We start from the raw sequence: 12,500 nt of genomic DNA, 5'->3' as shown, positions 1-12,500 counted from the left end.
TTTCTTGTATGCGTACTGATGAAAGGCAACCTTGAAATTTGAAGGAGAATTTCCGCTCTAGTAAAAAGTTTTTAATGAAAATAGGGAGATTCCCTCTAAGGCCAAGTGCATAGAGTTTTTCGAGAATAACATGTCGCCATGCCATGTCGTGGGCTCTTTCTAAATCTAAAACACTAGCTATAAGGAAATTGTTCTTCTCAAAACTTGAAAGAATATCATGCTCTAAGTTGACCAAATGGTCGAGACTACTTCGATTTTTCCTAAAACCACATTGGAGATTCGAGGATGAATTTCAAATTGTTATTGATCATGCGTTTTAGTACTTTGCATAAGCAGTTGGTAAACGCTATAGGGCGATAAGAGGAAGGACTCTTTAGGTCCTTTCCCTTTTTGAGAATAGATATGACGTGGGAATGTCTTCATGTTTCTGGGAAATCATGATTAATCCAAATTTCGTTGTACAGTTCCAATAATTTGTTGAGCGAGATTGAATTTAGATGTTGCAGCATCTCAAACTTAATCTCATCCGGGCCAGCAGAGGTCCTTCTACACGAGCTTAAAGCCTGTTCAAGCTCGTGTAGTTGGAAGGAAGTATTGTATTCGTGGTGTGTATGTGTACGAAAAACCTGTGGTTCTGCTTCCAGTCTTTGTTTATGCGGTGGGAATGTTGGCGAATAGTTATCTACATTGTTTGTTTGTGTAAATGTATCTGCTATTATGTTTGGGATGTCGGTGGGTGCATCTATGAATATGCTTCCTATAGTCAAAGTCTTTATGGTAGGTGCATTTTTCAGTAAAATCAGCAACGACTGCAACAGCACTGTAGGAGAGAGGCCTAACGAAGAATATAGGATCCAGTGTATTTAACGTTTTGGCCAGCAGGGCTTCTTCAGAAATAATATAGTGGAAAAATATCTGGTTCCTTATATAACCAGAGCCTGCGGGGAGAAATGAACATGAAACTGGTGTAAACACAATTTGCATAAATTGCTTATTACTTTGTTATTAAAACTGCTAAATCTATCTATTGTAGAAAATTCATTGTTTTGATTTATATTATCAATGAGAGATATAAAAACAGATTAAAAAAGGTAGGAGTAATATTATAAGGTAAGCAGAGTAAGCTTTGTGTATATAGTTTATCTAGTGACCGCTTTTATTTTATTTTTGTTGATTTATATTTTCTCTTTGCCATTTGTATTGCCGAAGAAGGAGCTAAATGGCTTGTGAAGGATATATGAACCTAGTGGATCGTCTCTGGATGTGTGAGGAGGAAATATGTTTTCTCAAGAGTGCGCTCTATGAGAAGAGTGAATCCTCCCCACAACCCAAAGAGCGTTCCACCTCTTCCACCTCTGCCACTGCCGTGATCGAGTTACGCTCCGTGGTGTCCCGTTTGTCAAGCCCCCGTTCGGTAATCGGGTCCCCTCCGGAGCAACCACTAGCTCTAGCCAATCGTTTTGCTCTGCTGGAAGATGTGGCGACGAATTTAAATACAGCCATTTAGTATGTAGAATTTATGTAAATATTGAGCTGGTCACTCAGAGATGTAGCTACAAATTACTTTGTTTTTGAGTACCGAAGGCTAATCTCAATAAAATGATTGATGGTTGTCAAATTATGTATAATGGTACTCCGAAAACTGAAGTACTCTCTTTTTCCGTGATGTATCTTTATCATAATTTATTTTCTATATATATTTTTTTTCCTCAAAGGAGGGGATCCTGTGGTACTTCTTCATAGTTTCTCTATGTTAGTTATTTTCTAGTGCTATGAGTTGGAGTGTTTCTTTATTTTTGTTACCACCTGCTTTTAGTACCTGAGTGGTAATCAAAACATTAGCATAAGGACGCCGTTACAAAACAACTCTAAGCAAAACAATATGAAATAGATTAACGTTTGTCAGGATTGGTAGATCGCCTTGATTTTTCTTTTCATAGAGTTTCCACTATTTCAGAATATTCTCTCCGATAAATCGGAGTTCCACTATTTCTATATCTAAGAGCCCGAGATTGCAATACAAATTGGAAAGGATCAAGAACTAAATATTCAACGATCCGTGGATGTGAAAGACTTGAATATTAGTTCTATGGATGTGGAGGTTCATCTTAAAGAAAAGCCTTTTGGTATCGCATCTAACCTAATATGGTATAACGTTTTTTGTTGCAAATCAACAAATATCCTTGCAAACATCATGCGTCAAACTAGAACTAGGGTTTCACACCGAAATGAAAGATACAGCATGCCATGTGAAGAGAATCGAATTTTATATAAAAAGTTTTCTAATACAAGTTTTTCCTGACACAATATAGACACAGCCGTCAGTAGTTTACCTTTTTATACTTTTTATCAACACACTTTTCCGAGAATCTCTGGAATTCTTCCGTTGTGGTAGTTCCTCAATAATGCCTCAGTACAACATACCTCTCTGAAACTCCACACTTCACAATAATTGGCACGGGTTTTCATACACTGTCTAGATATTCACTTTCATCTACTTTTTGCCGTTTTTCCTTCCAAATTTCTTTTCAATTTCCTTATATTTTTTTCTCTCCTAGCTTAAAAAAAAAAAAAAAAATGCCATAGCTACATCATTTCCAGATATGGCAAAAATACTTTCTCTTTTTAATATTCTTTCCGTAGTATTCTTTTAAAAATATCGACAAATCACTTCAGATATCTCTTATGAATGTTAGTGCATCTTACAATTTATCAAGTCGATACAATAGCTTTATACTGCTATCTTCTCATTCATAAGCAAGTAGCACTCTAATCATAACTTATCACTTATAATTATAACCTTCACCACAAAATGCAAAGTCGCATATAAGAACATTTTTCATCGTTTAAAAAAATAACAATTGCTTTCTGCATCTCTTCCATTACGTATTTATTAATTAATTGTACTTACTGAGAATCGTTTACGTTTCAGAGATCATATTTATTTTCATCATGTACATCTGATGAGTTTTACATCAATACACTATTATAAGCACACAGGCATGCACAAAACATACAAAGGAACGCATATATATATATATATATATATATATGTATATATATATATATATATATATATATATATATACATACATATGCTCATATACATAAGTACATACACACATAAACACACAAAAATACATACATATAAAATACATAAAATGCACGCAAAATTACATACATATCCAGCTGTCTCGCAATATTATTTGCTAAACTTCAACACAAAGGTTTAATTTAACATACAGTGCCATTGATACTTATAATGAATAGAAGTGTACATAAGAGGAAACACTGAGAAACTCCTCTCCTAACATCTTTCCCGCTGGACGTTTTACCACTCAGAAAAGCTCACTGCTTGCAAATGTTCAATACGTTTGAATTTCAGCGTGACAGGTTCTCTCATTCCAAGTGAAGTGAATTTAGTTTGTAGTCCGTTGTGCGGGATAGTATCAAAGGCTTAAATCTAGACATTTTACATATTCTTTATTCCTTTTGTCGTAATTCGAAATATATATGCATACATTTATACATACATATATACGCATATACATACATGCATATATACATAAGCACAAGGATATGTATATACATACATATACGATATGTATGGATTTGTATACATGTAAATACGTTCATATGTGCAGGAGACTAAACCAATTATCTTATTCAACACCTGGAAAACATAGGAATTTCTACCTTATCGTGGTTTGGTCCATTACATTCTATTTGTTGGCGAGACAGTTGCAATATATATTAACCATTTGTTTTTATAGGATTCTTAATCCATGAAGATACATCATGATAAATGATACTTTACTATAGAAAGTAAATATAGTGTGTTTTTTGATGTGCATAAAAACTTTGACATTGAAATATAAATGTTACAGTGGACAAGTTGGGGACTACAGTTGTATAAGTAATGAGATCCAGACAAAGACGCCAAACATGTTAGTGATGTGGAAACTATGGCTGCGGGACATAATGCTGGTGATAATGGCTTTTTTATGCTGGTGCCATCCAGTCCATGGTTTCGACTACTTGGACATCCTAACAACTCCCAGTGGTAAGTTTTACTATAATCTTATTAAAATTGTTAGTAATGAATTTTTTTTTTTTTTTTTTTTTTTTTTTTTTTTACGTGATGGAACCCCTACCTTGCCATAATAAGAGTATCCTTAATCTCTGATTTTAATTACTAAGATCAGAAGAGGCATTCAGAAACAGAGGTACATCCCCGTCATTTTTAATAGTTTTAAGCCAGGCACGGATCGTGAAATATACAAGCCTTCTCTGAACATTCGTGCCCAATACGAAGTTGATATGTAAAAAAGAAAAAAAAATATGCTCTATTGGTGAATCCAGGAATATAAAACATAATATGAGGTTTAGCTTCTCTCGGTTAATCTAGGTGCTCAAATGTATACTAGGGTATAATAACAATACAAGAAAATACTGAACACAAAATTAACGGTGAACCATAAATTAAAAAAATTAACGGCAACACGTCGTAGTATGACAAGCACGACTACTGACACATAGTAAAGGAATATTTCACCATCTTACATCCCTTCTGGAAACAAGGGTCTTGATGATAATAGACGAAAAACAATTGATATACCTGAACTACATGTTAATGAAGTAACGAGTCAATACAAGTTGATGGTTGTTCTGGTGGGAAGAGTCGTAGCGAGCCTAACTGCAAACTACTTCCGAATGAGAACGACGAAGGCGGGCAAGACTAGAAGGCGAGGTGAAATGCGACTGTAATAAGTTCACAGAAGTTGCGAGGGAGCTTTGCAATTCGTCTCCTGACTTTGTTCTGCCTTCCGATGGCGAGGGTGTGTCTGTGTGTTATTTATACTAAAATACTGCCAACATGGACCCTCACGCGCGGTGTTTCACGCGTCATGATGTCACACCAGTTGAGTCGTTTATTAAAAATTCGCCCTTACATCACCCATGACGTTATACGACCATTTGCGTCCTTACACCACTAATGATGCTGTTACAAGCACTTGCACCACCCCCAGGACCAAATTCTGGTAGGAGTGGATTAATATATATATATATAACATAACAAAATACGAAAAAAAATATACAAAAGAAAGGAATGGAAGACAAGAAGATCTACTCAAGAGATCGGCATCAAAATTACTTTTTCCAACAATGTGGGTGACTCGAAACTTCTAGGCCTGAAGAGCTAAAGCCCAATAAAGAAGCCTATCATTATATTCAAAAGTAGCTAAATGCAAAAGAGGTTTGTAGTCAATATCCAAAACAATTCTTAACCACAAGGATAAAGATCATATCGGGAGATGGAGAAAACAACTGCAAAACATTCACTTTCGATGGTTAAGTGTCTTTTCTCTCGATCAAGAAATTTTCTTCTGGCATAGGCGACAGGGCGAAAATATTCTTGATGATACTGCAGTAGAACAGCTACCAGACCATGAAGAGAAGCATCAATCCTTAGGACGAAGGTTACATTGGCATCAGGCAAGCACAAGACAGGCTGTGAGGATATGGCAGCTTTCAAAGGCCAGAAGCGCTCCAAAAAATCTTCGGTCCAAGGTAGATGTTCTGGGCTAGTCTTCCTTGGCAGTACAGAAAAGGGGCCGGCGTATGAGGGATAAACATTATATAAAAAGACTCTAGACCAAAGAAAATTCTTAGTAATTTATTACTGGTTGGTGGAGATATGCTTGTTATAGTGTCAGTCTTGCTATGCTGCGGTAATAAAGAGGTTTCGTCAAGTTCGCAGCCTACATAATAAGTGGAAGTAACCTCAAACCAATACTTGGACGGCTTGACGGTCAGATGATGATCTCGTGGACGTTCAAATACGGGGCAGAGAGCTTCAAGATGTTAATTCTTACATGCAGAGTATACAAATATATTGTCAAAATAAGAACTCACATCTGGTAAGGCAGATGACACAAATCTCATCAAGCTGATGTAGGTGGCCTACGCCATTACTAATCCAAACGGTATTTGGAAAAATCCCATCAAACCTAGATGAGTGAAAAAAGCAGTCATATCTTTGGCTCTGTCTGAAAGCAGGTGCCTGGTAGTAAGCCTTGCAGAGGTCCAGTTCACTGAAGCACTTAACACCAGAGAACTTGTAGAGATCTTCTTTCATGTTGGAAGTAGGTTCGGCATGGAATACGGTGACCGAATTCAGTTGGCGATAGTGCATGATCATCCTGTAGGACCCATCAGTTTTCCCTAAAATGACGACAGTTGAACAATGAGGAGAGGATGATCGTCTGATAATACCTTGTTGGAAGAGGATCGGCATTGGATACACCTTTTTATCCTGTCTGTAACGGTTAAAGTTACGTCATGGATGAGGGTGGATGTACATCCGGGTTCGTTGGAGAAAACAACCTTTTACCCATAATTTTTTGAAGCTGGGATAGTTGGTCATGGTTGAGTTCAAGGATGTCAGTAGTAGAGAGAAGTATACCATCAAATGTTAAGAGCAGCTGCAAACTAAGATCGTGGTAAAGGTCTCCCCTTCTTGATGACAGATACTCTCTCGTCCCTTGAAGAGGTAAACTCCTTCATGGTAGAAGTTTCGTCCATTACTTCCAAAAGCTGCACATAGGCCCTGTGGTGATATAATTTTTAAAAGAATGGCATGGTTAAGTGTGGGTCCCCGAGGAGCTTCAATAAGATAATCTATCTCACCACGCCTCCCCAGTGCCTTATAAGGTCCATTCCAAGTAAAAGGCTACTGGTATCACTAAACAGGAGTACCAGCATTTCATCACCTGGCTTAGATTGGCGGATTTTTAGCTTAAGATTGAAATAAGTCTTGTATCGGGAACTGCTAATGTCAGCATGTTGGGCATCAATTTGGGAACATTCAACCAGCTTGTCCTGTAATTCTATGACATACTGGAAGCTGGTCCTTTCATCTTCGCGGAAGATGGGATCTTCCCACAGATCTCTCATAACGGAGAGTGAACCTCTAACTTAACGACCATACAATAATTTAAAGGCTGATACCTAGTCCGCTCGTTCGGGAGTTCTCTCAGGAAAAACAAGGAAAGAGAAAGATACCTATGCCACCCACGTGGCATCTCAGCACATAACTTATGAAGAATATCTTTCAAGGGTCCATGCAGTCTCTCGATCCTACCAACTGGAGTCTATTCTGGCGTTCCATTTCACGTTCCTCACGTTTCAATGATTGCTGTTGAATAACATACTGCCCGATGTATTTTTAGGCCCGAGTCCATAGCTTGTTCCTTAAGCTCTTGAATAGAAAACCTAATACCAAAGGAAACAAATCAACAACAAAGGACCAGACCTACACTAATGACCCCAAACGACAAAACTAAAGTACATTGAAGCGAGTAGAACGTTAATTGTATGCATAGAATAAATGAAGCAAGTAATAATAAATATACGACACTCCCTGCAAAGTGCCACAAACAGTACTTATCAAATAAAGGCAAAACACAGCCGTGTAAATAGAAGCAATCAACAATCCTCCAAGCACAAGGCCCAGCAGCTAATAGCACCAATCCTAGCAGGTTATGACCCTCTGTTTCTGGACGCCTTATATATCATATACCCGACCACTTCCATAGGAGTCAAAAGTAATGAGAAGTCATTTACTACCTTACTCTTATTATCTACATTAAGTCTTATTAGATATAATGATTATGTTACACCATGATATGCATGTGCTTTATAATAGAGGTGTTATCATCATGAACTCGTTGTATATTCGGCTCATAGATATGGTATCTATGAGTAAATGTATGATCCGTTTTAACATTGTTGTTATTAAGTTTACAAATCTTCATTGAATTTTAGTAATCATCCGAATATATGTATATATAATATATATATATACACATATATATATATATATATATATACTGTATATATATATCAGTTGTGTACATTACTGTATGGTGGTGCATGGAGCATAATCCTTGAAATATTAGATAAATAGAGTGAAATACGTTCAATGTTTTTGAGATGAAGTGGTTAAGAAATATGATATATCAAGAATGAGAAATATGGATGTAAGACAAAGAATAGGAGGTGGAGGAAACATATCAGATAGGGTAGACGAGTGTTGAGGTGATTGGAGCATATCCAAATAATGGAGGAGAGATTATCAAAATGAGTGTAAAAAACTAAGCGGACAGAGCTCAAAAGGAAGACTTGAAACGAGATAAAGGGATGGTTTGAAGTCAGTTTTTTATCTATTGTCATATGGCAGTCGAGTAGGAAATAGAGACTTGAAGAAATAAAGTAGAATTGAGGGAGATGGTGAATGCATGAAAGGTTGACGTGGCCTGAAAGAATGTTCTCATGTATTCAATAGGTAAGTGGATGAAGAAATGGGGCTGTTTTGCCCTGCTAAGAAAAAAAGGCTTTACTGAACAGCTTTAGTCCGAATCACTACGGTGGGGGAAAGGATGGTTGCGTGTTTTTCATTTATTTCATATTTATAAGTGTTTTGACTCTGCCATCATCCTCATAATAGAGGAAAGTCCTTCGGTATCTATGATGCACATATACACGTCACTGTAAAGAAATTTATATAGGAATCGATTTAGCCTAATCTTTAAATCAAAGTGATTAAAATGAATTAAACTCTTTGGCGTGAGACAGAAAGAAATCCATGATATGTTTTTGAATCAAAATATTTCATGCTTCAATAATTTTGTTATTAAGGATAATACCACAATTTACATATTTTTCTTTTGGGTACTTGAAGTAGAATATATATATTTGAGATCCTTTTCAAGTTCACTTACAAAGTTGAAATTCAGATATATACCCTACAACCTCAAAGTAACATATGCTATCTAACCATGATGGCGGCATTAATTGAAAACGCCAGTCAAGGTTTCACAGATATCTATTCTATCACTCCTGTAGACAGCTCTCCACCCTATGCTTCCTTCTTTGTTTGTTCCTCCTCCATTTCCTCTCCAATCTTCTTTTCTTCTTTAATCCGTTTGTGTTCCTCCTGTCTCACTTCCTCCCTCTTTTAGTATTCTTTCCTCTATTCCTACTATGTTTTTACTATGTCTTTCCCGTCCCTCTATGTTCAGCCAATTCTCCTCTGTTCGTTCGTTTGTTCATTATATTCCTATTTCTCATTCTTTTCCTCCTTTTCTTCCTGACCCTTCTCTCCCCTGCTTTCCTCACCCTTCTTTACGTCTACAACACACAGTTCATCTTAACCCTTTCCCTTTTCTACTTCACCTCTGCTCCTCTATGTTTTTCATCATCATCATCATCATCATCATCATCATCATCATCATCATCATCATCATCATCATCATCATCATCATCATCATCATCATCATCATCATCATCATCATCATCATCATCATCATCATCATCATCATCATCATCATCATCATCATCATCATCATCATCATCGTCATCATCATCATCATCGTCATCGTCATCGTCATCATCATTATCATCGTCATCATCATCATCATCATCATCATCATCATCATCATCATCATCATCATCATCATCATCATCATCATCATCATCATCATCATCATCATCATCATCATCATCATCATCATCATCATCATCATCATCATCATCATCATCATCGCTTCTTTCATTATTTCTTCCGTTACTTCTATTCTCGTTACTAATCTTTCCTTTACTTTTCCTTATTTTATTTTTCCTTCCCTTATTTTTCCTGAAGTGAAGGTGGAGGTAGAATGTAGATTGAGAGAAGCGAGTAAATGACTTGGTAGATTGAAGAGTGTAATGAGGAATAGACATTTGGGAATGGATGCTAAGAGGAGACTTTATGAAGGAGTGATTGTGCCGACAGCACTGTATGGGGCAGAAACATGGAACATAAGAGAGGAAGAGAGAAGGAGTTTGAATGTGTTTGAGATGAGGTGTCTGAGAAGTATGATGGGGGTTACTAGGCTAGATAGAGTGAGAAATGAGGAGTTGGGTGATAGGGTTGATGAAAGAGTATTAGGATGGTTTGGACACATGGAAAGAATGAGTGAAGAAAGACTAGTGAAAGAGGTATGGAAGGCAGATGTGGAGGGAGTGAACATGAGGGGACGTCCTAGGATGAGGTGGATGGATGGGGTGAAGGGGGCTTTGGGGAAGAGGGGAATGTCTGTTGAGGAAGAACGGGAGAGGACAGAAGACAGGGGTGAATGGAGAATGGTTGTATATGGATGATGTTGTGATGCATGATTTGGAATGGGCGGGGGGATGGGGGGTGAGGTAGTATGTATGAGCAAAATTTGACGCAGCCCGAAGGGATTTCTCCCCGTCTTCTCTTTTTATGCATTGGGGGGACGGAGAGGGGGGTCGCCGATTTAATGAAGCGGCCTTGCTGTGGATGTGCTGTGTCTGGCGACACTGCTTCTGACCCAGGGCAGTGGACAAGGTGCAGGGATGACCCGTCATCCAGAAGGTGCTAAGATAAGAGGGAGGGTGGAGGGGTGTGGAGTGTATTCAGGGATGGAATGGGTGGGAATGATTTTATGCCTTTTTCTTTTTGGCTACCTCCCTTGTAAGGGGGAAAAAGCCTTGGTATATGTATGATGTATGTATGTATTTTTCCTTCCCTTATTTTTCCTTCCCTTTTTTTTCCTTCACTTATTTTTCCTTTCCTTTTTTCCTTCACTTCTTTTTCCTTCACTTATTTTTCCTTCCCTTAGTTTTCCTTCAATTTTTCTTTCCTTTTTTCCCCTTTTCTCTTTCCCTTATTTTTCCTTCTTTTTTTCCTTTCCTTATTTTTCCTTCTTCTTCTTCTTCTTCTTCTTCTTCTTCTTCTTCTTCTTCTTCTTCTTCTTCTTCTTCTTCTTCTTCTTCTTCTTCTTCTTCTTCTTCTCCTTCATCTTCTTCTCCTCCTTCATCTTCTTTTTCTCCTCCTTCATCTTCTTCTCCTTCTCCTCCTTCATCTTCTTCTCTTTCATCTTTTTCTTCTTCTCCTCCTCCTTCATCTTCTTCTTCTCCTCCTTCATCTTCTCCTTCTTCTTCTCCTCCTTCCTCTTATCCTTCTTCTTCTCCTCCTTCATCTTTTCCTTTTTCTCCTCCTTCATCATCTCCTTCTTCTTCTCCTCATTCGTCTTCTCCTTCTTCTTCTTCTTCTTCTCCTTCATCTTTTCCTTCTTCTTCTCCTCCTTTATCTTCTCCTTCTTCTTCTCCTCCTTCATCTTCTTCTTCTTCTCCTCCTTCCTCTTCTCCTTCTTCTTCTCCTCCTTCATCTTCTCCTTCTTCTCCTCCTTCATCTTCTCCTTCTTCTTCTCCTCCTTCATCTTCTCCTTCTTCTCCTCTTTCATCTTCTCCTTCTTCTTCTCCTCCTTCATCTTCTCCTTCTTCTTCTCCTCCTTCATCTTCTCCTTCTTCTTCTCCTCCTTCATCTTCTCCTTCTTGTACTCCTCCTTCATCTTCTTCTTCTTCTTCTCCTTCATCTTCTCCTTCTTCTTCTCCTCCATCTTCTTTCTGAAAACCAGCATTCATCTTTTGATTTTTCATATATCTATATATCTCTTGATCGAACTGAACAAGTATTTGCAATCGTATGCTTTTGTATACATGATTCATGCTAATTAGCCGGAAGTAGAGTTTAAATGGAAGAAAATTGTTATGGGTAAGATTTGAAGAGAAGAAAGATTATATGGTTTTGTAAGATAAATACTAGATAAATCAATAACACAACAGCTAAAATGGAATAAAGTCCAGTCCTTTTGGGATAATATTATGAGAGAGCCAAATAAAAGATCAGAGATTAGAATTCTATCTTGAGGTTCATTGGTGGAAAATAATATCACGTACCACACCCAATGTTAACACAATATGATTACTCCTACTCTCTTTCCAAGAACCGTATACTGAAGAATCTTGACTAAGCTTTCAGTGATTATCTATTTAATATAGCATTTATTCTGGAAACCAGTAGAAAGTTCAATTGCTTTAAGGGAATTCCCCCCCTTTTGCAGTAAAAGAGAAACCCTATTTCCAGTCACAAGTTCGGTTAGATCGTACTCACTCGCGCAGCTTCCAGTTAATTTTATTCATCTAAGGAAAACCCCACACATCCTAAGCTATCTGGAATAACCTTCTTATTGCGCTTCAGAAATAAATAATTCATTTCGGGTGCTCACAGCTGACTTTTAACCCTCCTGTATTGTTAGGAGTCTTTTTTACCCAAAAACAACTTTACATTGGCATATCTCATGTTTTTAGAGATTGAGGCTTCATACTCCTTGACTTTTCCTGACTTTAGGGAATTATTATGTTGACGAGTTAAACACCATATGAGGGCGGAGCCTTTATTTGTACGACGTTTTGCTTATTACAGCTTTTTCAAGTACTTGAAAAAGCTGTAATAAGCAAAAGTCGTACAAATAAAGGCTCCGTCCTCATATGGTGTTTAACTCGTCAGTCTTGTCGGCAACTGCCACTTTCATGGAAATTATTATGTTGCCTAAGCCTGTTAAAAAAATTCCCGGTATTTAATGAGCAGC

At 37.5% G+C, this 12,500-nt stretch overlaps 1 protein-coding gene across 1 annotated transcript in view; it reads left to right on the top strand.

The window, feature by feature from the left end:
• LOC143036043 (hemicentin-1-like) overlaps nt 1–12,500 on the top strand; it is a 135,794-nt gene that overhangs the window by 28,805 nt on the left and 94,489 nt on the right. Inside the window, exon 2 of the mRNA XM_076203298.1 lies at nt 3,774–4,063. Within this exon, the coding sequence (XP_076059413.1) occupies nt 3,847–4,063 (217 nt within the window). The 5' untranslated portion in view covers nt 3,774–3,846. The remainder of the gene's footprint in view (nt 1–3,773; nt 4,064–12,500) is intronic.

The sequence above is a fragment of the Oratosquilla oratoria genome, chromosome 20 (assembly GCF_046742065.1).
Source record: "Oratosquilla oratoria isolate Oo_2021 chromosome 20, ASM4674206v1, whole genome shotgun sequence".
Taxonomy (NCBI): Eukaryota; Metazoa; Arthropoda; class Malacostraca; order Stomatopoda; family Squillidae; genus Oratosquilla; species Oratosquilla oratoria.
Note: the sequence above shows the minus strand (reverse complement) of the source record. Positions and strands in the feature narration are given on the sequence as shown.